The sequence below is a fragment of the Suricata suricatta genome, chromosome X (assembly GCF_006229205.1).
Source record: "Suricata suricatta isolate VVHF042 chromosome X, meerkat_22Aug2017_6uvM2_HiC, whole genome shotgun sequence".
In the NCBI taxonomy this organism is placed as follows: Eukaryota; Metazoa; Chordata; class Mammalia; order Carnivora; family Herpestidae; genus Suricata; species Suricata suricatta.
Window position 1 is genome coordinate 19,128,027 of NC_043717.1, and position 26,378 is coordinate 19,154,404.

At 45.1% G+C, this 26,378-nt stretch overlaps 1 protein-coding gene across 7 annotated transcripts in view; it reads right to left on the bottom strand.

The window, feature by feature from the left end:
- Positions 1–8,199: 8,199 nt before the first annotated feature.
- Positions 8,200–26,378, bottom strand: part of PCYT1B (phosphate cytidylyltransferase 1, choline, beta) — a 122,542-nt gene continuing 104,363 nt past the window's right edge. For 5 of the 7 annotated variants that reach the window (XM_029930609.1, XM_029930612.1, XM_029930606.1 and 2 more), the window contains one exon: positions 11,793–12,005. In XM_029930609.1, coding sequence (XP_029786469.1) covers positions 11,793–12,005 — 213 coding nt within the window. Of the gene's footprint in view, positions 9,039–11,792; positions 12,006–26,378 lie in introns of those variants that run through there. The other 2 variants (XM_029930613.1, XM_029930608.1) reach the window with 2 other exon arrangements.

Genomic DNA, 26,378 nt, shown 5'->3' on the forward strand with positions numbered 1-26,378 from the left:
TGCTTCATGATTTAAGGTAATCTTAACCTTGACATTCTTTTTGAGAGCAAAGAAAAAGGATCCCACCATTCAACATGAACTCTGTTTTGGCTCTTCCTACACACACACACAATTGAAAAGACAATTCCAAAAGTTAGATCTGATTGGAAGCCAAAGCCGGTCATCATTTAGCCACGCTAAATGTCGTGTGACAGGAAGAGTTTATGAAAACAGGCAGGACTGTAAAATTTCATATTGTTGTTTATAACGCATCATGGTACCCCTTTCTTAACGATTCCATTTTATTTTTGTTCTTTGATCTGTTATAACCATTGGAAATGTCAATTCATATTTTAAAAGGCACTAGATTTACATGAAGAACTGGCTTGTGCCTAGATCTGAAAAACTGCTGAGGCGGCCCTCTGACATGTTTAATTAGAACAAATGCTCTAGAATAATTCGAGCCGAAGCCTCTCGCGGTGGGGATGTGAAAACGCTGGAGAATGCCTGCAGAGGGACCAGGTCGAATGGTGTCGGGAGGCCGGCGTCAGCCGTGCAGCACCAGGCCGTCCATGCCGGCTCTTGCCCAGCCGCCTGTCGAACCCTTCCTGGGGAAAGCATCGCATAAAGCCCCTGGGTATCTTGCTTTTCACTTTTAAAAGTTCCTGTTAGCGCTGCCATATATATGAATGTGCTCAAGTTATTGCACATCTAATTAAAACTCTTCCTTAGGCCAGACCACACTAAGTACATCTTGACTGGGTAGACAGCCAAGGCAAGGTTGAGCTAGGAAATATAAAGTACTGAGTAGTTTAAAATTGAGGCTGACCTCCTTAGTGCCCCCGCCCCCATTTCCATCATCCTCACCATGACAGTGATCGCTCTCTCAAGCTGCCCGCGCTACAACCGAATGCTACGCTCTGATTACACACCCAGCTTGCTCTTGAGCCCGTCCGAGACAACACGACACATGCAGTAGCGGAATGGAAGGAGACCGCTTGAGCCTTCCGGCCGACCCTAATCTCTGCCGAGTTCCTTGGTGTCATTTGAGGTTGCAATTTGCTGCCTCGGGTTCATGTACACACCACACCATCTGTTGCTCTGAGTTCACATCCTCACAAAAGTCCACAACTGCTCGCAACTTGAATATTGTCCAGATTTAGGACCCAAGTTGGAAATACTTAAGAAATGCTTGAAGCAAATAAGAGAAGTCATTCCAGGGTGAAATATAGCATCATGAACATAGCTAATGCTGCGTTTAAATGTAAAGTTACTTGGCCAGTTTGTCATCATAGCTCTTTAACGCACCAAAGCGGGGTCTAAACTGGGAACCATAGCTGATTTGACAAGGGAAGAATATTCACTTACTTGAAATAGAAGTTCCTTACGAGCCTTGTACCTCCACATCCAAATCTGACCTGGTTCATTTTGTGTATTTGTCGACTCCGACACGACGATAAACGTATGCGTGTCCAGTGCTCACGAGCTGCCTTGGGATTCATCGAGTGCAGCCCAGCCCCCTCATGTCCTGCGCTGTTCGGTGGCCTGGCTGGTACACGCTGTCATGAGTGGAGGATGGCACTGCTTTAAGGCAATTGGTCACCTCACGTGCTGTGGAGGAAAGTGTTCCGTTGTTGGGGTTGTTGGAAAAACACAGCCAGAGAAGTGTGTGGCTCAGATAATGTTCCCCGTGAGTCGCAGAGCCATCTGTGGTGTGTGTCATAGCCAAACTAATCCCGGAGCACAAGGCCAGTTCTGTACCACCGCCATGGAACAATAAAATGGTAGTTGTGATTCCCTGCGTGTCGGTGTGGTCTTTCCCTGAGCCCTGGCCTGTGTCCTCATCCCTCCCACCTGGGAGCCTTCTACCTTTCTGAAATTCGATACGTGAGTGGCACCAAGCACCTTTGTGAGTTGCTGGGGATAGACAAGGATCCTTACTTAAATTCTTGCACTCAGTTGGAGGAAAAACAGGTTATTTGGATTCTTGGCAGCGGAGAACATCCTGTTGGCAAAATAAAGGAGCTGCTTAACAGAATATAGTTTTAACAGTATTTTTCTAATATGGATCAGGGAAAGGGGACCATATATTGTCCATGCCCGGGCACTTTTAACAGCAAAAAGAGCACTATTAATAATTATACTGTAAAGCATGTAAACAAGTACAAACCAGGACTGTGCTGGGCAAATTGGGCCTAACTGGCGATGGAGCACCTACACCAGAATCACAGAGTGCTGGTTAAATGCAGATTCTTGGGCGCTCCCTCAGCTCCATTCAAATGCTCCGGGCTGGAGTCCTAGGAATCTGTATTTTAACAAACGCCAAGTTGGGAACTGTTGCCATATGGAATATGCAGAAGATAAACAACTTGAAATTTGCAATTAAAGAGCCAGTGGTGCCGTGATGTCTTTTGAGGACATGGTGCAGCCCGACACCAGGACCCAGCGCCTCTGCAGACATTTGGCTGCAGTTACGGACCTCGTGAAAAACTGAGAGGTGTGGTCTTCATGTTATCCACTGACATGTCGTTCTTTTACTAAACATTCAATGGTGAAAGGCTGTCTTTCTAAAATTTGAGAGCCACTTACCTGCTATCTTGTATATTTAGCACTAAAATACAAACCTACAAAACTTGTGGCAAGAAGCTTGGGTGTAAATGATTCTTGGCACATGTTCCTGTCAGGGAATCCGGACGTTTGCTTCGATTCTGCTACCAGCTACTCGTTAACTGCATCTTGGTTTCCTTGTCTATAAAATTAGGGCATCAGAGTATCTGGTTCCAAGATTCTTTCCAGGCCTGATATTTTATAGCACTCTTTAATGCCTAAAATAGGAAGCAGTGGTCTTTTCCTGAGCCCAGCTGCTTTCATGCTGTGATATATTTTGCCCAAAGAATACAAAAGCAGTGGCTCTTGAAAGTGATCGGGGTTTTAGTTCCCATAGTTAAAGTATCCAAATTTTACCAAAAGTCAGCTACTGTGTGAACACATCATTCACGACTGGGGACTAGCATTCTTGTCGCAGTCCTGTTTTGAAATCATACAGTAAGTGTGGTTTAGACTCACAGAGAGGCCCTCCAACTCAACGTCTATGGTTCTGTGAAGCTGCTACAATGCGTTGCTCTTGGGTTTACGTTTTGACTTCCTCATCATTCCTTTCAGGGTATTCCAGTGACTTAGTACATGTTTGCAAATGATCGTCTGATATCTTCTGATATTCCTAGTAACACATAAACGTCCTCTGGTAACACGAGTAAATCATAAGGCCTCGTGTAGGAGGGGTTGCCTCTGGGAAGGGTGCGTGTACAGCACTTCCCACGAGAGCTGTGCGGTGATGGGAATGTTCTCTATCTGTGCTGTCCCTTACGGTCACCGCTGGCCACTGGAACACTTAAAATGTGGCTAGTTCAACTGAGGAACGGAACTTTTCATTTACATGGTATTTATCAAAATTTAAATAGCTACTTGTGGCTCGGGGCCATCATGTTGGACTTTGCAGCTGTAAATAGCCATTACATGTCGTTGAATTGTTCTGTTAACAATGAGCACCCGTCTTCACCAGGCATTGGGCTGGGTGCTTCACAGTACTTTTGTCATTGCTTAATGTTGGTCTTAAAATGAATCCTTTGCCTAGTGCCCAGTGGTGACACTTATATCAACATAATAATCCCTCTTTGGATAAGAAAATGATATTGAGACCACCTTTTTCCTGTCACAGCTGAATGGCAGATCAATTCTCATCTTTGTTAATCGAGCCATTGATCATCAACCTCTGAATCCACAGCTGTAGACTCCCTTTGTTCCTGGAGTTGAGGTAGTAAGTACAGCTCAGGGGGGGTCTCAACATGGGCTTGTTGGAATCTCTGAGTCCCCGGCCCCACTGCAGATCCCTTCTGTCAGATGGTCTCTGGGAAATAGTTTTCCAGAGCTCCCTAGGAGATTCTACCATGTGACAGACAAGGTTGAAAACCACTGGAAAGCCCAAGCCTGCCTTGGAGAATGGTAGATGGCCGGCAACAGCCAACCCCGTCTCCCGGCACAGAGCGGGTCCTAGGGGCCTTGCAACTGTACCGGTGTTCTGCTTCACAGGCAGTTGGAAAATACTCAGAACAGACAAAAAGGCCCTGATTTGAATTCGGGGCAGCTGAGCAGCCTGTTTCTTACTGTGCAAGAAACTCTTAAGTAAGGCCAGTGGTTTTCTTACTATTCTGCAGCGTTTTCTTGAACTGCGTTCGCCAGCCTTCAGACAAAATAAACATGTTAATGCTTCCAATAACAGTAATGGGTGCAGAAGCTTTCCACTGTTCCTTAGTAACAGCTTAATATAATAGTGTCATTATTTCTAAAGTTAGAGGTAATTATTGTCACCTTAGCACAGTAACTGGAACAGAGCTTCCTATATGAAAACTGCTCTTTTCCTAACGGCTTAAACTGGCAACAAAATAGCAAGTTTACGAGGGCGAATATTGCCCTGTTATCCAGGTGAGAAAGGCCCCTCAGTCACAATGCAATTGAATTTAGGGCAAGGCCTCGAATGCCCATGTCATTCATCACATAGCTCTGTCCAGATAAGAGAGTTCAAGTCCTCGAACTGTTGTTAGGGCGTTGAATGAAACACACCTGTTGTTAGGGCCGTGAAGAAAAGCGTGTGCTGATGCCTGGGGTCCTCAGGAGCTCGCCTAGAGCCTCACTATTCAGGGTCCTACCTAAGGCACGGTCGTCATGAGCCTTCCTCCATTCGGCAATCCTCAGAGTGGTTTCTAATAAACAGAAAGTCCACTACTTAAAATGTACTTGTAACTTCCCCCCACTCTGAGTAATCAGAGTTGGCACTCCTTGCTTGGAGAAAGAGCACCCCACACCCAAAGAGAGGAGTGAAATACTGTGAAATTAGTTATTAGTAAAAGCACTGTGAAACTCTATTTGGCAGGATCAGAAACCTGGACTGTTCATCAAGAGCTCAGGAAACTCAAAGGTAGGGCCAGTCAGGAGAGGCCAGTGTTGACAGTCAAGCTACTGGGCTTGAGCCGAAATTGGCGTGGGGCACGGGATTGGGTCCTCTTGAATCTTTGTGTCCCCGGGACCTAGCAGCTCACTCAAACGTTTATTTGAACAAATGAAATTCCAGACAGGAGTGCAAATGCTCATGGAAGGCTCCAGTGGGAAAAGAAGTTACGCTAGAAAGGAGCATGGAGGAGACTGATGCTGGATGGTTGGAAGCGAGTTCTAGCTTAACGTGGCCGCGGTCAACTTCCAAGGACCAGAACAAGAAAAAAAACACAAGCCAGGAGGAGAATAGGCAGGAAACCGATTCTGCCCAATAGTCAGAAACTGTGTCGCTGGGCCTGCTGCAGTGGGAACATGCCCATTTGGTCAAAGACTTTGGTTCGCTGCCCTTCTACTTCTTGTCTTCTTGAGGCAGCCGAGTATGAATTGGAGGCTATGCACAGAGAACGGGGCAGCGAAACTCTTAAACCTCCTTCTCTCCTGCCACGGCTCCATGTTCGTGAGTTGGAGACCCAACGTATCTCTCCTCACGGACCAATTAGCATGTTCATTTGGGTCAGACATGTCCCATGGTACCTATTCTGTGCTTCTCTTGTGGACGTCAGGACTTGGGAGAAACCTTTTAAGCGGGTTCGTCATGAGGAGATACAGGAATGTTAAAAAGAGGAACATGAATCTGTCTGCATAGAGGTTACTGTTCCTCAGCTCAGGAGCTAGAAAAAGGTTCAAGGGTTTATGTCCATTGTCTTCAGTCACCTTGTGGTAGACAGCATAATGGCTCCCCAAAGATGTCTGCATCGTTATCCTCAGCATTTGGGGATATGTTGTCTTATGTGGCAAGAAGGAATTAAAGTTGCTGACAACCTTAACATTGGGAGATTTTCTCGCATTATCCAGGTGGGCACATGTAAACACAAGAGCCCTCATAAGTAGAGGACAAAGGTGGAAGGCATGTAGGAGAGGTGTACAGTGAGAAAGACTGCACTGGCCTTTGCTGGCTTGGAAGATGGAGGCCACAAGCCAAGGAATGCAGGCAGCTTCTAGAAGCTGGAAAATGCAAGAACACATCCCCCCCCCAGAGCATCCAGTGCCACCAACATCTTAATTTTAGTCCGGTAAGACCCATTTTGGACTTCTGCCCAGAGCTGTGTTGTTTTAAGCCGCTGAGTTTGTTACAGAGGTAGGGAACTAATATATACCTCTTCAACTTCTTTCAACTATTGTTGATCCCTGGGTACCAGATAGGGAAAAAAAATAGTGACTCCGTTGTGTTCATGTTGATGTGTGGTCACACGCGTGAATGGTGTCTTGTGAACATCTTTCCAGGGAAATGTGACTATAAGGCAAGAAAGACTGGTTCACTCGTCAAGCTGTGTAATCAGTCATGTCCTGCCACATGCATGGCAGAAGATGACAGGTTTTCTTTGAACTTGGAAATTTTCGAGTGACAAGTTCATTTGCAAGTATAATTAGCTGAAAAGGTCCCTGTGGAAAGGGTAAAGTATCCCAACTCTTTCAGGTATAGATTCACTAATTCTTTTAAAATGGAAGGTTACATATCAAATATTTTAGTTATGTCTAATCCCTCCATCAGAACTCTGCTTTCATGAAGACAGTAACCTGGCATGTCAGTTTCCCTCCCCGCTCCCCCCACCCAGCCAAGAAAGAGAATGAAGGTAAGGACAATAAAAATTGCTTGTAGGAGACAAGTCAACCCTGCTTGGAGCATTTGTCCTCAAGCTTCCCCCATTTGGTCAGCTATGGCTGAGATTCAGCTAATCATAGGTCTTTTTTTTCTTCTAGAATGTAAGTTACAGCAGCACAGCAGGGCCTCATAAACATCGATTAACGCCTACAGAGATTTATGCTCTTAATGATGTTTTCACATTTTACTGGTTTATTGGTTTTGACTTGATGGTTTCTTAAAGAATTTAATCACTGGGTATATTTGGGGGTTGATGAACGGTCATGCTTTGTCTAGATGGCATCTCCATGGGAGTCTTTTTGTCTAATGGCTCCTACTGAAGAAGTGGCTTAAACACGACTGCAGCACCCAGCGAGGCCTCCGGCACAAGAGGACTCGGTGCGTGCGTGTGCGGCGTGTGTGGCAACAGTTCTGATGGTGCGCCTTTATATCCCAGGGGTTCTGTTTCCGAACGAAGGCTAATTCTCTTTTGTAGCAAACACGAGGGTTTGCTGTGCTTTAGAATGGATTGCTTTTCCTTCGAGAACATTTCTGAAGTATCACAAAGTCAAGAAGAAACCTATAACTCTTGCTGTAATTATAGTCTGTCAAGAATGTGTTTGATCTGGGTGGCAAGGCCAAGTAACATGGTTTACGAATAATAGGTATTCAGTTTTTAAATGGATTCCCTTGCTGGACGCAGGCCTGGCTGTTTCTTCTAGAGTCTGGGCTACTGTTAGAACTGTTGGCCTTTTGGGGCTAACCCTCACCAGATGGAGCTCATCAAACCTCCCAGATTAAGCTAGTGGAGGGCACGTGCGCAATTCTGGGCACAGCAGAACCTGCGTCAACTGTGGGCCTTCGGGCGCCTGATGTAGTGCCTCCACCCCCCCCACCCCCCGCTTCTGTCTCGTCAGAGGCGCTCCTCCCCCAAAGACGTTAATGTGGTCCACATGGGCACGCCGCATGGTCAGGTTCACGTGAGAAGCCCCCACCAGGAGCTAAGATGAGGACGGTGGGTGGAGCTCAAGAGCCCGGGGAGGCCGAGGCGTGTGAGCGGCCACCAAAGCTGTCTGCTCACTGAAAGGTAAGCACTTTCACACGGGCACTTAGTGACAAGATCTCAGCTGGATCAGCTTAGGGACACTGCAGCTTGCGTTATAAATTCAGAGACCTTAACAGGTAAAGACCTCATTTCTGTCAACCCCTTCGTTTTACAGAAGCAGACACTGTGGTCACAGAAGTGACGTGGTTTGGCTGCAGCCACAAAGCCACTAAGCAGTGGACTCTAGAACTCGAGGTTGCGACTGTGAGACCCCTGTGGTGACGTCCTCTCCAGGGAGGTCTGTGCCTAAGTAGCTTTTTAGTCAGGTGTGGGCCCTTTGCCTGAGCGCAGAACCGCAGCCTCCTGAAGTCCTCGGCCGCAGCCGGCCACGGGGACAGCAGCCACACCGCTGCCTTCCCCCGTGGGCTGGAGTTCACACACAGCAGAACAGCGGCACAGTTTGAGAAAACGCTACAGGCAAACGTGCAGTTATGCATCCCTTTATTTATAAACAAGTTGGGAAGGCTGTGTTCGACTTGGGAGCAGGGGTGGGTTGGGGAGGGACAAGGGAGTAGGGGTGGAAGGCTGATTCCAGTAGTTCGCGTTATTCAGCACCAGAGCAAATGCTTGGGCATAAGGTCGTACTTTAACCCAGATGAGTCCTCGTCTTCTTGTATGTACAGCAGAGTGTTACGTTTGTATGCGCTTCTTATGGCTTTGTCCTGGTGCGCGTCGCGATGACACAAGAAAAAACTCAAGTCTAGAGAGAAGTAGAAGTTGCAAATGCCTCGTGAGCTTATTCTGTTGTAAAAAGTCTGATGGCCAAGACTAGGGCTGAATGGATGCCTGAGGAACAGGAACAGCTCTGCTCCCCCCGGGCTCATCTGATTCAGCTGAGTCTGCCGCCACCTCGCACTCTCCCTGGGGCACACCTGGGCGCTAAAGGAAGTCCTGAAGCTGAAGAGAACACAGACGCACACTCTTCCCGTCCCTCCCTCAAGGGACGGGCTCACAGTGACTACAGCCCGAGGCAAGGAGCAAGATCACAAGCCCAGAGAGCAGGTCAGAAGGCAGTCTTAGGTCTCAGGGTCGCTGGTCTTGAGGGTGGTTTCTTTCACTTTTCTAAGGTCCTGGCACTTGGGGGCGGGGGCTTTGGGCTTGGAGGTCCCCTGGGTTTTGAGGTGGTGGAAGGGTGAGCGTTTGATTTCAGGGCCCTGGGAAGAGGGTGTGGTGAGATGGGGGGCCGGGGAGCCCAGGAACCCACACCTCGCCCGGATATTCACTAACCTTGGGTGTCTGTGTAAGGAAGCCTTCCTTCTTCACCTGTGAGGGGGTGAGTGACACTTTGAAAGGGAGCAGAACGGCACTGCTCCCCCACTCCCTGCCCTCCACCCTTGTTTTCGCCCGTCTTGGTGACCTGCCCCCTTCCGCAGCCCTCACTCCTGGTCTCTAGTCCTTAGTGTAAAGCTTCCCTCCCTTCCTCGGGCAGAAAGAACCTTTCCTTGTTTCTCTTGTTTCTGCTCGCCTCTTCTAGCCTTCATGTCATTTCTACATCTCTCACTTCAGCCCTGACTCATTCTTGGTCACTACTGTTGATTGGTCCATAGTGCACCCCAAGTCTTCCTGGGGGGCAGGGTGGAAGACACTTATGGCCAGAAACGTCAACAGTTAGGTTGCAGACTCCTCCCCCATTCCTTCTCAGTAGTCTCATGGCCTTAAAATGGGGGGGGGGGGGCAGGTACTGGTGGACGTCCACAGAACGGCCTGCAGGCTGCTGCGGCCCAGCCCTGAAACGTCCCGCACATGGGTCATTTCCCATCCCTGGCGCGGAGTCCGAGTCACGTAAGTGGCACCTGTCAGTACATTGTAGAAGGCCTGCAGACACGTCCGCGGCCTGCTGGACCGGCCCCACCTGAGTGGCTTCAGAGCACACTTCTGCTAAGGGGGCGGGGGGGGGGCTGCCGTGGGCCACAAAGTAAGTGCCAACAGGCCTTCCCAAGGTAGTTTCCCCTCCACAGCGAGCTCCTGAAATGGTGTGAGAGCACAGATCTTCTCCCATGTCCTTTCTGCTCTTGAGGCCCCTCTTCTCTCCTTTTTCCTTCCCTAGTTCTCCCCCCACCACCCCCGGCCCTGCGTGGCGCTCCTCACCCTTCCACTGCCCCGAGTGTCAGCCAGCCGAGTCCAGGTCTGCCCCGGCCGTGAGACAGAAGGGCGAGCAAGCGAGCACACTACGAGCACGGGGCCTCACTCCCTTGGCAGAGCAGCGCTCTGCCCATTGACTGCAAACGGGTTCCTTCTCGCGTGCCACGTCCCTACCATCTCTGTTGCACACGCACACGAGCGCTCAACATCACTCCTGAAACAAGCGAGCTCCGCCTCGGGCTCCAGCTTCCAGTAAACACCCTTTACCTCCAGGTGGGCAGGGAGGTGGTCCCACCCCACACCAGGGGAGAAGACATGGTTGCCACACGTCACCCAGGAAGGTGGTTCCCGAGGCCTCAGTAGAGGGGTGTTTCTGCCACTAGAGGTGCTGAGCTCTTCCCACAAGCTGCTGGTTTGGGCCTCTGCTCGGGCCCAGCTGTCTCTGGCTTTACTGGGACAGACAGGCCACGCCTCCTCTACCTGAGAGCGTGGTTCTACCCCCTGACTCTACCTGTGCCTTCCCGACCTGACCTGTCGTTAGTGGCCAGGAACTTCACATAGCTCCCCAGGAGGGCTTAGGGTCCTCGTCCGATTTGACACACCTAGGGGTGGGGTCACCGGTCCAAGTGCCTGGACCATGGCGACGCTGAGATGGAACAAATTCCAACACTGCTCTGGGAACCTCTGCAGAGCCTCCCATCGCCCACACCTCAGACAGGAGGCCGTGAGAACCACACGCTCACTTCCTGGTTGGGACAAGACATTTCCACAGGAATCCAGAATGAGTTTTTGACCAAGTGCCCAAGTCACACAGGAACCAGGTAGGTCGTTAGACCAAGGATGTCAGCAGGGTATTCGGGTGAGAGCAGGAGAGCGTACTGTCAAATGCTACCACCGTATATTCGTATTGCATATGGTCTATACCCTGGAGAGCGTATTTGGGGCATACATAGGACAGATACGTGCAGGTAGCACCCCCTATTGGTATACTATGTGGTGTGGTACATCAGTTACTTGAGGTCTATGAAACTGGTAAGTGGTCAGACACGGGAAAAGCCATTCCACAGTTAGCATCCTATAAGGAGAAGCTCCAGGAGACCTTGACCATCTGCCAAACTCGGAGCCAAAGCAGAGCAGCTCCTCCATACATATGTGTATGTGACACACATATAAAATGTTTGTTGTATTTCCCACAGATTAAGGTAATTTCTGGAAAGCTATGAAGTCAAACCAAAGATGAAAAAGTGCAACCAGGAACATATTAGGCCTTATGTAGCATTCTCCTCGGCAAAACTGTCTTTTGGATAAGAAGTTAAGGTTCATTCTAGGTGACCTTTTACATATCTGGCCTAAAGTGTGTCTTGGTCTGTGCACCACATTCCTGGACCTAGCAAGGATTGATGTGTTGCAACATCAGATCTCAGTGGCTCAACCGAGAAAGCTGGGATTGGTCTTAAACTCGGCCGTGTCAGAAGCGCTGTGCCGGCTCTACGGGAAGCCATTTTATTCTGGCAGAGCTTGGATGGGAAGAGGCAACGTGCAGGGCCCTTAGGAGCTAGAAGGAGCGGAGTGCGGGGACGGCCGCTTCCACAGGTGGTGAACTTGGTGGGGACAGGTGGAAGGACCAGAGCAGAAGACACCCCGCTTGGTGCAAGTCTCTCGGGGGTGCTCTGCGTCTTTCCTTAGCAAGGTTAAAGTAGAGTGATTCTAGATGCTGCTAAGAAGGTTTGTAAAGGTTGTCCGGCTGGAAACCTCCATGCAGAGCCCACGTTTTAGGCTGAGTAGAGACTCGGGGAGAGCTGGTCCCCAGGCCTTCCCTTAGCCGAGCCGCGGCCCTCGCCACCATGACCCTTCCAACCCCACCCAGGCGCGCCCGGTGACCCCCCCCCTCGCCCCAGCCTCCACGATGTGGCTCTCGTTGCCTGCTAGCAGCCTTTACTTCTCATCCTCGTCCCCCTCACTCATGCTGCTGATGGAGGCCGAGGCTGCTTTGGGTGAGGAGGGGGGCGAGGTTTTGTTCGGGAGCCATGAGAAGGTGGGCGACGGGGAGCGGGAGGGGGACCGGCTCCTGGTGGGGCTGCTCACGGGGCTCTGCTTCGGGGACAAGGCCTGCAGCATCCGGCTACTCCTCTCCTGGAACATCTGCTTCTAGAGAGACAATGGGGAGAAAGCATCGGTTAAGTTAGCCATCTGAGCTGGCGGCGAGACAGAAAGGAAAGGCAGGAAGGGGGGCAGCACCCCACACCGCGTGCACCCGCACACCCGTCTACACTTGACGTTGTCCGAGACTATCCGCGGGGAGGAGGAGTGGGAAGTGCAGGGGCGGCAAGATGGTGACGCGGAGCTGAGCATCTCTGCTGGCCCCCGGGGCCCTCCTTGCCTGCCTTTGCCCCAGCTACCAAGTGTAACTGAGTGGTTCTTATCTGCCAGGCAGATAGTCCTGTCCTAGGTACAGAAGCGCAGCGGGACACAGAAATCCCTGTCCTCATCGAGAGGAGCAGGACTCGCACAGTAAACGAAGGGAACAGAAACCGTGTGTGTCAGATGTACGGTCTGTGAGAAAACGAGAGGAGAGCAAAATGGTGTGAGGTGGGGAAAAGCGAGGCAGCAACGGTAATTCGGGTGCTCAGGGAGGCCTCGGGGAGATGCTATTTGAGCAAAGACCGGAAAGAGAGGAGGGCCCAGGGCCCATGTGAATGGAAATCAGGGGCCAATGCATTCCAGAAGGAAGCCTGCTGTACATGTCCAGGGAGGAGCAAGGAGGCCATGGTGGCTGGAGTGGAGTGGCCCCAGGGAGGAGGGGGTTAAGAGCAAGTCACCAGAGGAGTGACAGAAAACTGTCTTGTAGGCTCTTGGAGGCTGCGTCAGAACTCTGGTCTCAGGAAAAACCTCGGGATAGTTCCTTGACCCCTGGAGTTCTGGGTCTAAGAGGAAGGAACTGGGACTTTGGCTTGAAAAGGACGCCCCTGGCTGCGAGAGCAGGGGCTGCGAGAACGGCGTCGAGCGCCCTGGAGTAAGAATCCAGGGTTCCCCTGGGGCCCCGGCCCCCGTCCATGGCCACAAGGATGACGTGAGGTGAGAAATGGTTGGAGGCCCGATTGATTTGTTTTCCCCAGTTTTATTAAAATATACCTGACTTAAGGTGAAACTCCCCCTTCTTAGCCTACAGTTCTGTGAGTTTTGATAAATGCCCACAGGGTTTGTGGCCGCCTGCCAGTCAAGGTATTATAAGAGTTCCGTCGGCCACCCAGTTCCCACGAGATCCTTTGTCACCCCCTCCCCCAGCCTCTGGCACCAGATCAGTTTTCTGTCTATATGGTTTTGCCTTTTCCAGAATGTTCTCTAAATGGAACCCTGTGGTATTGTGGTCTGGCCACACTTTGAAGGTAGAGCCCCCAAGAGGCACGGACAGGTGGGATGTACCATGTGGTCGAGGAAGAGCCATCACGTGACTCCAGCTTCTGGCCTAGACAACTAGAAAGCCATCAGTGTCACTTGCTGGGCCGGGGGACTCTGTGGGTAAAGGAAGTTTGGTGGTAAGACAGACTCCCCAGCTCGAGACCTCAAGTGACTATTGGCTGGTGCTTTAAGAACTGAGCCCTTTCCTGACACCATCTGTCACCTTCATGGGGAGCCCGGTCCCGGCCTGGTGGCACTGCAAGCCGATCTGCCCTTCTCTCTGCCAGCAGCTCAGAGCCCCCCACATATACACACATCCCATTCCCCCCACCTCGGAGCACCCTGCCCGTGCTGCCTGGGCTCTGTGCCCTCCTTTTTCCCGTTTGCTTGTCACGGAGTTGACAGCCCCTAGCACCTCCGTTCAATCTTGGGATCCTACACTGGCCCCGAGAGCCATTTTTCCCATTAGCGATTTGAGACCTGGCTTGTCTCACAAGAGGCCCCTGTCCGTGCCTCTTGGAGGCGCTACCTTCAAAGTGTGGCCAGACCACGATACCACAGGGTTCCATTTAGAGAAAATTCTGGAAAAGGCAAAACCATTCAGACAGAAAACTGATCTGGTGCCAGAAGCTGGGGGAGGCGGGGGACAAATGAGTTATGCATTTTACAAACCACCACAGAGCCCCCTGGAGACCAGGGCTGCGCAGATCTAGCCAAGCTGGGACTTCAGTGATTTACAGGAATGGGGGGCTGAGGTGGGAGGTGAGCCCGTGAAGCTGGGAGGGGTGACTTTCCAAGCAGAGGTGCTAAGTAGACAGGCCTAAGTACACTTCCTGGCCTGACTCTAAGTCCCAGTGCCTATGGGGGCTCCAACCCCAGGAGCAGCTGGAGTTGTTTTATCCCCAAGAGCGCCTGGAAGATTTTAATTAAGGGTGGGTTATCATCAGATTTGTGTTCTAGAAATATCTTTGGGTGGGAGCATAAAAGCAAAGAAAGAAACTATAAAGGAAAAGATGGGTGCTTGCCTATATGAAAGTGTAAAAACTTGTGTCCCTCAAAAAAAAAAAAACACCATGAAGTACAATCAAAGGCAAATGAAAACCCTGGGGGAAATTCTTGCAACATTTAACTATAAATAATGGATCTTCCTATATCAACAGAGCTTAGAAATCCAAAAGAAGAATGCAAAGACTATCCTAGAAAAATGAGCATATGGCTTGTCAAGGCAATGCACAAAAGACAAATGACGTATAAAAAATGTTTAGTGTCTCTAGTAAACAAATGCAAAATGACTAAAGTGAGATCTTTATATATATCAGATATATAAAATTTTTGTCTTGCCAACATGTAAAATTTTTCTCCAGTTTTATTGAGATGTAATTGACACACAACATGGTTTAAGGTATATGGTGTAATGATGTTACTTACATATATCATGACATTACTATCACAATAAGTTAACATCTCTCATCTCATATAGATTTAAAAAGATGTTTTTCCTTGTGATTAGAACTCTCGGGATCTACTCTTAACTTTTATACCATACAGCAATGTTAACTATAGTCTTCTTGCTATATATTACGTCCCTAGTACTTTTTTATTTTATAAGTGGAAGTTTGTACTTTTTGACCACCTGCATCTGCTTTCCCTCTTTTGCTCCTTTCTGTTTCTGGTAACCACAAATCTGATTGCTTTTTCCTTGAGTTGTTGGGTTGTTTTTTTTATTCCACTTGTGAGATCACACATTCATTTTTCTCTAACTTAGCATAATGCCCTCAAGGTCCATCCATCTTATCACAAATGGCAAGATTTCCCCCCTTTTCATGGTTGCATAATATTCCATTGTATATATCTACCATATTTTCTTAATCCCTTCACCCACTGATAGACACTTAGGTTGCTTTCATGTCTTGACTGTTTTAAATAATACTGATTTGAATGTGGGGGTGCGGGTAGCTTTTTGGCATAGTGGTTTTTTCCCTTTGGATATTCCTAAAAGTGAAATTGCTGGATCCTATATATGGTGGTTTCAGTTTCACTTTTGTGAGGAACCTCCATACTATTTTCCACCATGGCAGTACTAATTTACAATCCCACCAACAGTGCGTGCACAAGGATTCCTTTTAATCCATGTCTCACCAGCATTTGTTATTTCCAATATTTTTGATGGTAGCCATTCTAATCAGTATGAGATAATGTCATTGTGTTGATTTCCATTTCCCCATTGATTAGTGATGTTGAACATCTTCTCATGTACCTGTTGGTCATCTGTATATCATCCTTGGAAAAATGTCTTTTTGGATACTTAGCCCATTTTTAAGTGGATTATTGGGGGGTTTTGCTATTGAGTTGTAGGAATTCTTTATATATTTTGGATATTCGTTCCTTATCAGACACGTGGTTTCCACATATTTTCCCAATTCTGTAGGTTGTCTTTTAATTTTGCTGGTTTATTTTGCTCTAAAAAACTTTTTAGGTTGATATAGACCCACTGATTTTTGAATTTGTGACTTGTGCTTTAAATGTCCTATCCAAAAACTTATTGCCAAGACCTATGTAAAGGAGATTTCCTCCTATGTTTTCTTTTAGGATTCTTATGGTTTCTGGTGTTACATTGAAATCTGTATTCCATTTCAAGTTAATTTCGGTGAGTGGTGTAAGTTAGGGCTCTAGTTTTATTCTTTTATGTGTGAGTATCCAATTTTCCCAGCACCATTAGTTGAAGAGACCGTCTTTACTCCACTGAGTGTTCTTGGCTCCCTTGCATGGGCTTAGTTCTCAGTTCTATTCCATTCTGTGTGTCTGTTTTTGTTTGTTTTGCCAGTACCAGACTCTTTTGAATACTACATATTTATAGTACAGCTTGAAATCAGAAGGGTGATACCTCTCACTTTTGTTCGTTTTCAGGATTGCTTCAGGTTTTGGGGGTCTTGTGAGGTTCCAGATAAATTCGAGGATTTTTTTTCTATTGCTGTGCAAAATGCCACTGGAATCCTGATAGGGATTGCATTTAATCGGTAGATGGCTTTGGAATCGTATGGACATTATTAATATTCTTCCAGCCTATGAACATGAATATTGTTCTAAAATGCCTTTCCATTTATTTGTGTCTTCAAGTTTTTTTCATCACTATTTTATAGTTTTCACTGTAGAGATTTCTCACTTCCTTGGGTAAATTTATTCCTAAGTATTTTATTGCTTTCAGTGGTCTTGTAAAGAGGATCAGTTTATTTCTCTTTCATATAATTCACTATTTGTATATAAAAGTGCTATTTATTTTTGTATGTTACTTTTATAGCTTGCAATTTTGCTGAACTTGTAGGTTAGATCTAACAGTGTTTTGGTGGAGTCTGTCAGATTTTCTCTATAAAAAACCATGTCATCTGTACATAGAGATAATATCACTTCTTCTTTCCAATTCTGATGGCTTTTATATTTTCTTGCTTGGTTGCTCTGGCTAGGACTTTCGTAATATCTTGAAAAGGAGGAGTGAGAGCGGGTGTCCTTATCTTGTTCCTGACTTTGGAGGAAAGGCTTCCAAACTTGTGTCGGTGAGTACCATGTTAGCTGTGGGCTTGTTATCTGTAGCTTTCATTATGCTGAGGTACGTTCATTCTAAACCCAATTTGTTAAGAGGCTTTCTCATGAATGGATATTGAATTTTGTCCAGTGATTTTTGTGTTCATTGAGATGATATTTTTTTCTTCATTCTATCAATGGGACGTATCATAGTGACAGATTTACACCTGTGTAGCCATGCTTGTATCCCAACAGTAAATACCACCTGTTCATGGTGAAAGATACTTTTAATTTGCTGCTGAATTCTGTTTACTAGTATTTCATTGAGAATTTTTGCCTCTCTATTCACCAGAGATAGTGGCCTGTAGTTTTCTTTTAGTATTCTTTTCTGGCTTTTCAGGGTAACGTTGGCCTCATAAAATCAATTTGGGAGCATTCCTCCTCCAAAACATTGAGGAGTTTGAGAAGGATTTACATTAATTCTACTTTAAATGTTTAGTAAAATTCACCAGTGAAGCCATCTGTTCCTGGGCCTTTCTTCTCTGTGAGGGGTTTGTGATCACTAATTCAATCTCCTCACCAGTATTTGCTCTGTCACATTTTCTACTTCATTCTGATTCATGTTTGGTAGGTTGTATGTTTCTAAGAAGTTTTCATTTCTTTTAGATTTTCCAGTTTCTTGGCGTATAGTTGTTCATAGTAACCTCTCAAGATCCTTTGTGGCCTCAGTTGTAATGTCTACTTTTTCATTTTCATTTGTAATTTTGTTGATTTGGGTCCTATTTTTTTTCTTGCTTAATCTAACTAAAGGTTTATCAATTTTACCTTTAAAAAAAAAAAACCATCTCTTAGTTTGGTTAGTCTTTTCTCTGTTTCCTATTCTGTTTTGTTTCTGCCAGAATTTGTTACTTCCTTCCTTCTGCTAACTTTGGGTTCACTTCTTTTTTTTTTTTTTTTTTTAGGTTCCTTAAGGCATAGAGTTAGGTTGAGGTCTTTCCTCTTTCCGAGGTAGGCGTTTATTGTTACGACTTCTCTCTGAAATCTGCTCTGTTTGCAGTGCAGTTTTGGTATGTTTTGTTTCCATTCTTGTTTGTGTCAAGATATATTTTTATTTCCCCTTTACTGTCGTCTTTGACCCATTGGTTGTTCAGCAAAGTATTGTTTAATTTCCATGTATTCGTGAATTTTACAGTTTTCCTATTAACGATTTCTACTTTGAGGCCATTGTGGTCAGAAAAGGTACTGGGTATGATTTCAGTCTTCTTGAATTTGCTAAGACTTGTTTTGTAACTTAACATATGGTATATCTTAGAGAATGTTCCATGTGTGCTTGAGAAGAATGGGTATTCTGTTGAATAGAATGTTCTATATATGTCTGTTAGGCCCATTTGGTCTATAGTGTTGTTCAAATCTGCTGTTACTTTATCATCTATTTGGATAATCTGTTGGGAATGTGTCATTAAAGGCCCCAATTGTTAATGTGTTGCTGTTGTTTTCTCTTTGTAGCTCTTTTAGTTTTTGCTTTTTATATTTGGGCACTCTGATGCTAGGTGCATAAATAATTACATTTGTTGTATTTTCTTGATGGACTGACCTCTTTATCACTGTATAATAATAATTATTATTATAAAAGGCCTTCTTTGTCTCGTTTTACCATTTTCAGGTTTAAGTTGAGTGTGATATAGTTACCCCCTGCTTTTTGGTGGTGTTGTGTTCTGTTGCTTTTGGTTGGGGGGGACACCATTTGCTTACAAAATCTTTCTCTATCCCTTCCCTCTCAGCCCATGTGTATCTTGAGACTAAAGTGAGTCTCTTGTGGGGACACACCATTAAGTGTTTTCCAAATGAGTCCCTTCAGCCATTCTGTGTGTTTTGATTGGAGAATTCAATTAGATACAATTTAAAGTCATCACAGATAGGTAAAGACTTAATTTTCGCATTTTGTTCATTGTTTTATAGCCGTTTTGTAGAACCATGTTTCGGTGTTCTGTATCCTGCTTTCTTTGTGTGTTTCATTGTCTTCTGATATCTATCTGCTTTGACTTATCATGCACTTTTGTGTAATGACTATAGGTTTTACCCTTGTGATTACCACAAGTCTTACAGAAAATATATTAAAATTATAACATGATTTGAAACTGATCAAACAGCTTAACTTCAATAGAATTTCTAAAGTTCAGACTTTTATCTCCACCCTCCCTCACATTTTAGGTTATTGATATTACAGTTAATCTATTTTTTATATTGTGTAACCAGTATCAGATTACTGTAGTTATTTTTACATTGTTTTCTAACTTTTATTTTTTAAATATTTTTTATTTTAGAGAGCACAAGTGGGGGCGAGGGGGAGAGAGAGAGAGGATCTCAAGCAGGCTCCATGCCTAGTACTGAGCCTGACATGACTCAGTCCCACAGCCCTGGGATCATAACCTGAGGTGAAATCCAGAGTCAGACGCTAACTGACTGAGCCACCCAGGTGTCCCTGGTTTTGAACTTTTAAAATAGAGTTGGATGTGCCTTAAGCATTCCCACATGACAGATTCTGACTTTGTCTTCACATTTACCATTACCAGTCAATTTTACACTACCTTCTCACGTTTTCATGATGGTCATTTGTGTCCTTTCACTCCTAGAACTCCCTTTAGCATTTCTTGTAAGGCAGGTCTGATGGTGATGACCTCACTCAGCTTTGTTTTGGGGGAGAGTCTTTATCTCTTTGTCTCTGAAAGACAGCTTTGCCAGATACAGAATTTTTGGTTGACCTTTTCTTTCCTTTCAATATTTTGGACATAATCATCCTATTCTCCCCTCGGCCTGAACCAATTTTGTTAAGAAGTCCACTGATAATCTCCTGATGGTTCCCTGGTATGTAATCGACCTCGTTTGTCTTGCTGTTTTCCAGATTGTTTCTTTGTCTTTGACTTCTCTTAAAATTTAATTACAGTGTGTATCAGTGTAACCCTACTGGGGTTTATACCATTTGGGACCCTTTGTACCTCGTGGATTGGGGTGTCCAAGTCTCTCTCCACGTTTGGGAAGTTTTAAGGCATTACTGCTTTAAATTTAATTCCTGTGCCCATCATTTTCTACTTATTCTCTTTTCCTTCCAGAATAGAGTTGGACGTGGACAAATAGTGTTTGTCTTGATTGTGTCTTTTTTGTTGACAGAGAGAGGTCTGTGCGTGGGCAGGGGAGGTACTGAGGGAGAGAGAGAATTTTAAGCAGTCTCCAAGCCCAGCACAGAGCCCAACAGAAGGCTCGATCTCATGACTGTGAGATCATGACCTGAGCCGACATCAAGAATCAGGTGCTCAACAAACAGAGCCACCTACGTGCCCCCTGACTGTGTCTTCTAAGTCTTGGATGGTTTTTCTCTCCTTTTCATTCTTTTTTCTTCTTGCTCCTCTAACCAGATTATTTAAAATGTCCTGTCTTCTAGATGACTGTTTTTCTGCCTAGTTGAATCTCCTTTTGAAGCTCTCTGTTGAATTCTTTCATTCAGTCATTATATTTTTTTCAGCTCTACAATTTGTTGAACTCCAATTTCATACATCATTTTCCTAGTTTTTACTTTTCTATGTGTCACTGCAGTTGGCTCAGCTTTAAAAGGATTATTCTGAACTCTTTGACAGCTCATAGAAACCATGTCTTTAAGGTCATTTATTAGAGCTTTAGTGGTTTGCTTCAGCGGTGTCATGGTGACCAGATTTTTCATGATCCTTGATTCCTTACATTGGGATCTGCACATGTGAAGTCTCCTCTTCCGGACTTGGCAAGTTTGCTTTGGCAGAGATGGCTCTTGCCAGTCACCTCACTTTGGGTTTCTGGACAGAGTGTCCTTAGGCAGGTGGAGTTTTGCTATCAGGGTTGGTTTCTGGGTGAGTCCCCTGGCTGAGCTCTGAGGTCAGGGGAAGGGGTGCCACTGGCTGTGAATGGTTGGGTAAGACTGTGGGTTTGGTTCTTTACCCAAGTGAGACTGTAGCAATTGCTCGGGTCTCTGGTCAGGCTTACTAGACAGGCAGGAGTCCACACTAAGCAGTAGGTGGGGCTATGAATCAGCTTTTCTGCCCTCACTGGGCCAGCGCATGGGCCTATGTGGCTGGTTGTTCGAGTATGTAAGTCAGGCGAGGATGTGGACTGAACCTCCTGGCTACCGTGGGTCCCCCTGTTTTGCTCAGCAAATGAGAAGCGTCATGGGCTCTGGTCTCTGGTCAGGGGCCACTGTAGGAGGCCTGCCGGATGGGCTCCATGGTTTTCCCTGTGTTCTAGTCCACTTCCCTAGTCAGGCAGGCTGAAACCTGTATTCAGTGGGCAGGGCTATGAATCAGTTGACGGACCCAGAAACAGCAAGAGAAGTAGCCTCAAGACCAGAAAGGCTTTTGGCTTATGGTCTAGACTCAAGCCAACTGGTGCCACAAATTTCCTGCCTGAACAGGGCCGCCGGCTCTGCCTGTTGGACTCTGTGCTTGAATGTTGCTGGGCTGCACAGCTTTCCGGGTCGTACAGCCAAGCTTTCTGGTTGGGTGGTGCTGGGAGCTTTACTCAGCAGTGGATGGAGCTCTGACTGCACTCCCTCGCCTGGCGGGAGAGTAGGGCCGGCTCCAAATAGGCTCCCACTTTTCCAGATGAGGCCTTCCGGTCAGGAGGGGTGGGGAGCTACACCCAGTAGGGGGTAGGCTACGAACTAGTCCCATTGTCTGGGTAGAGCCAGTGACCCCTGCACACGTAGCCCTGGCTCTACAGGCAATCGGTGCTGCCTGCCGTACTCTTGGCCCGAGTGTGGCTGGACGGGGTAGCTCTCCAGGGTGTTCTTGCCCACCTTGCTGGGTGGGCACGGTTGGGAGTGTCACTCAGCAGTGGGGGGCAGAGGGCTACAACTTAGCTCCTCTGCCTTGTGATTCCTGTAGGGTGAAACCAGAGTGAGGGCTCCCAAGAAGGGGTCTACAATGTTGGGGGAGCTGGATGTCTGCCCTGCACTGTTTTTCCACTATAAAACCTGGAGGCTCAGTGGAGACTTCTCTGTGTAATGGGCTGGGCTGGCCTGGCCTGTAACAAGGTCGGCATATAGCTTCACCCTGTGTTCTAGAATTCTCTCAGTGGTGTCTTGTCTCGGAAGACTTGTTAATTCTTCTTGTGAGGGGCAGCAAAGTCAGAAATGACCTATGTCACCATCTTGGTGATGTTACTCTCCCAAGATTTTTTTTTAATGTAATGGCCAGTACTGGTGAGGGCTCAGGAACAAGAGCACATGCCTGTTAGTGCTGGTGGGAGCGTAAAACAGTGGTGCCTATTTAAGGAGTAATTTGGCAACAGGTGTGAAAACTTTTTTCCAGAAGAGATAATCAGAGATGTAAATAAACACTCATCCAGGTACATGGATATTCACTGCAGTGTTATGAGAGACGAAACCGCAAAACCCTAAGATAGGCTAGAGAAGTCTTGCACAACTCTGAGATGATACACTAGGCAGCTGATGAAAGGTCCTTCAAGAATATTTAATAATGTGAGGATGTCTGTGAGCTATTGCAGCGTGAAAATGATTTTGAGAACAGTACGTTCTGCATGATTCCATTTTGTAAAAGGAAATCTATCCATGCAGATGGAGAAAAGATTGGGGCAACATCCCAGTGAGTCATGGGGGCAATGGGACTGCAGGTGATTTTTAGTCTCTTCTCATTTTTTTCCTTTACTTTCTAAAGTTCTGTAATGAATAGGCATTACTTTCTTGACCATAGGAAAAAAAAATGACAGAGGCAAGATGAGGCCAAAGGGCACTGCAATAACCACACAGGTGAGGGAATTTTAGAGCCTCAGGCACATCATCAATTAACTCCGCCCCGTTTTATAAGCTCTGGCCCATTGCTTTTAGGATCTCAAGTTTTCTCTACAAATAGAGATGACTTGCTGATCACATTTAAAATTCCATAATTTTAAGAACTTACCAATTTTTCACCTGCCATTAAAGGCATTGATCATTCTGCCAAAAGAATTCCAACCCCCGCAAAATCAAACAGGAAAAAAAATGCTGTAGGATAACAGCATTACCTTATAGGAAGCCCATTTGTGAGATAAAGTCAAATGCCAAAAGGATAGGGTGGTCTATTATTAATAGGCCTATTATTAATAGCAACATTAAAAGAATCCTTGAATTTCTAGCAGTCAATTGAAAATACGTATTTTCATTACTGTAATCTAATGGCAGCCATCAGCCCTACCACTGTTAATGGATGTCAGCATTTCCATTAGAAGCTCATTTTCTAAGGAATCTAGGGCTTGTCTAGTGTAGTTTGACTCCAGCTCATTACTGACAATATTATGCCTTATGGTAATGAAATAATTTGAATCTTTAACGATAAATAATGATGTCATGCTTCATATAATGCAATATCTACCCAGAACAACTCTGGGTCTCAGTTTGCAAGTCTGTGGTCTGTTTCTGGTGCGTTAAGAAGCATGATTCTTCTACAAAAGAGTTAAACTGAATCAGGGCAGCGGACACTTTGTAATGAGCTTCCTGGGAAGAAAAGCACTTTCAAAATATAAACATAATGAAGACCATGGCAAGGTGTTTTCATAAAGAAAAGGTATTTAAGTTAATCCTTTAACTATATTGAGAGATTTCCATTTATAAAGTTTTTTCCCAAGAAAATAATCCCATCTAGTCTTGTCCCAATAAAAGTAATTTTCTATTTCTCTTCCTACAAACTTTTCAAGAAGTTTTTCACATCTAGGGAGGCATTAAATGTCCTGATAAATGCCTTCAAAGTTTTCAGCATTTCAGAGAGATTCCAGCTTAACTGCCAAAAACCAAAAACAAAACACAAAATAACAAAAAAAGAAAAATATCCCAGTTACATCTGGCTTGGACTTCTGGTAAGGATGGTGGAACTCAAGGAGAGACTTTGTTGTGGCCACATCAGTAAACAACAAAAACTAACCTTACAAACAATGCTTGACAGGTGCCTTGGTGCTGGTAAAGGACTTGAAAGAACGAAACAGTTTAATCCACCCAACAACCCTGGAGGTAACTGATTCAAAGGAACGTGCCCAAGGCCCCCGGTGAGGAGGTGCGCCCCTACTCCTGACCTACTCTGTGCAACTAGCCACTTTCCTGGTAAGAAGTTTTTCTACTGACTCATGTTACTTGTGCATTTTTGAGACCAACTGTCAAACAAATTCAGGCCAGAAATTAATTCAGATCCACAAACTGAATTTTATGTTTTGTAAAATCAAGTCTTAGAGTACTATTAGGATGATTATTTTATAATCTATTTTCTCTACACACACACACATACACAGAGAGAGAGAGAGAGAGAGAGAGAGAGAGAGAGAGAGAGGGAGAGAGAGAGACAGAGAATGTAGTAAGCACTAGAGAGAATGTTGAAAAATTAGAACCCTTTTGCATTGCAGTGGAATATAAAATGATATAGTCACTATGGAAAACAGTATAGGAGTTACCATAACATTCAGAAATTCCACTTCTGGGTATATAACCAAAAGAACTAAAAGCAGGAAATTAAACAGGTATTTATGTAGCAATGTTCATAGCAGCATTATTCAAAATAGCCAAAGGATGGAAACAATCCAAATATCCATTAATGGATGAGTCAATAAACAAAATGTGGTATATAGATTGTGTATATGCATATACATAAATGTGTGTGTATATATATAATCTGATATTTTCTCCCCAACTTGAACGGAGTTGAGTATTTCCAAGATGGATATTGAAAAGAAACATTTTGCGTATTATAAAATATTATGGAGGGTTTTCTTGGCATGGATAATCTGAAAGTTGACCATTTGTTCCTTCAGTAAACATTTACTGACAGCATACTATTTATGCTTTAGGCATAAATCTAAGCCCTGAGGATACAGCAGTAAATAAGGGGGGAAGGGGAATGTCTATACTAATGTTTATTTTCTTTATTGAGGTATAACAGACATACAACATGAGTTTCAGGGGTATGATGATTCACTATATATTTCACATATAGGGAAATGATCACCACAATTAGTCTAGTTAGCATCCAATACTATATATAGTTACATTTTATTTTCTTGTGATGAGAACTTTTACTATCTAGTTCTTTAGCAATTTTCAAATACTCAGTACAGGATTACTAACCCTAATCAACATGCTGCACATTACATCCCCATGATGGATTTTGTAACTAGGTTTGTACCTTTTGACCCCTTTCACCCATTTTGCCCACACCCACCCGCTGCCTCTGACAACCACCAATCTCTTCTCTGTATTGATGAGTGTGGGATTTTGTGTAGGTTTGTTTTAGATTCCACAAATAAGTGGAACAGCTCAATATTTATCTTTCTCTAATGTGTTAGCATAATGTCCTGATGGCCCAACAATTTGTTGCAAATGGCAAGATTTCCTCCTTTTTTATGGCTGAATAAGATTCCATGGTGTATATATACACTTTCTTTAACCATATATACGTTGTTACTGAGGTTGCCTCCATGTTCTGTATGTTGTTAAGTGATGCTGCAGTGAACATGGTGGTACATAAATCTTTTCAAATTATGGTTATCCTATCCTTCAGATAAATATCCAGAAATGGGGTTGCTGGATTAAATGGTGGCTCTATTTTTAACTTTCTGAGGAAACTCCATAGTGGCTGTACCGATTCACATTCCCACCAACAATGTACAAGGGTCCCTTTTCTCCACGTCCTGATCAGCACTTGCTGTTTTGATAACAGCCTTTCTAACAGGTGTGAGGTGATAGCTCACTGTGGTTTCGATTTGCCTTTCCCTAGTACTTAGTGATGCTGAACATATTTTCAGGTGCCTCTTGGCCCTCTGTATGTCTTCGGTGGAAATGAGTCTATTCAGATCCTGTGTCCATTTTTAAATCAGATTGTTTCTTTCTTGCACTATTGAGTTGTATGGCGTCTTTGTATTTTGACTTGGTTACTCCCATCACACATTATTTGTAAGTATTTGCTCCCTTTTCATTTGTTAATGCTTCTCTGTGTGCTGAAGGTTTCTATATTGATAGAGTCCCACTTCTTTTTGTATTTGATGTCTTTGCTTTAGATATCGAACTACAAAACAAAATTGGAAAGACAGATGTTAAGCGACTTATAGCTTATGTTTTCTCCTAGGAGTTTTATAGTTTTAAGTCTTTAATATATTTTGAATTAGTCTTTGTGTATAGTGTAAGATACGGTCCAGTTTCACTCTTTTTGCCTGTGGCTACCGAGTTTACCCAGCATCATTGATTAAAGAGACTGTCCTTTCCTCCTCCGTATATTCTTGCCTCCTTTGTAGTAATGCCACTAGCCATGTACGTGTGGCTTTATTTCTGGACTCTCTACTCTGTTCCAGTGATCTGTGTTAAATGCCAATACCTCACTAGTTTGGTTACTAGAGCTTTGTAATATACTTGAAATCATGGAGTGTGGTGCCTTCAGCCTTGTTCTTCTCTCAAGATTGCACTGGCCATTCGGGGTCTGCTGTGGTTCCATACAAGTGTTAGAATTGTTAGTTCTGTTTCTGTAAAAAAAAAATTGCCACTGAGTTTTGATAAGGATTACATTGAGTCTATAGATTACTTTGGGATGTATGGACATTTTAGCAGTG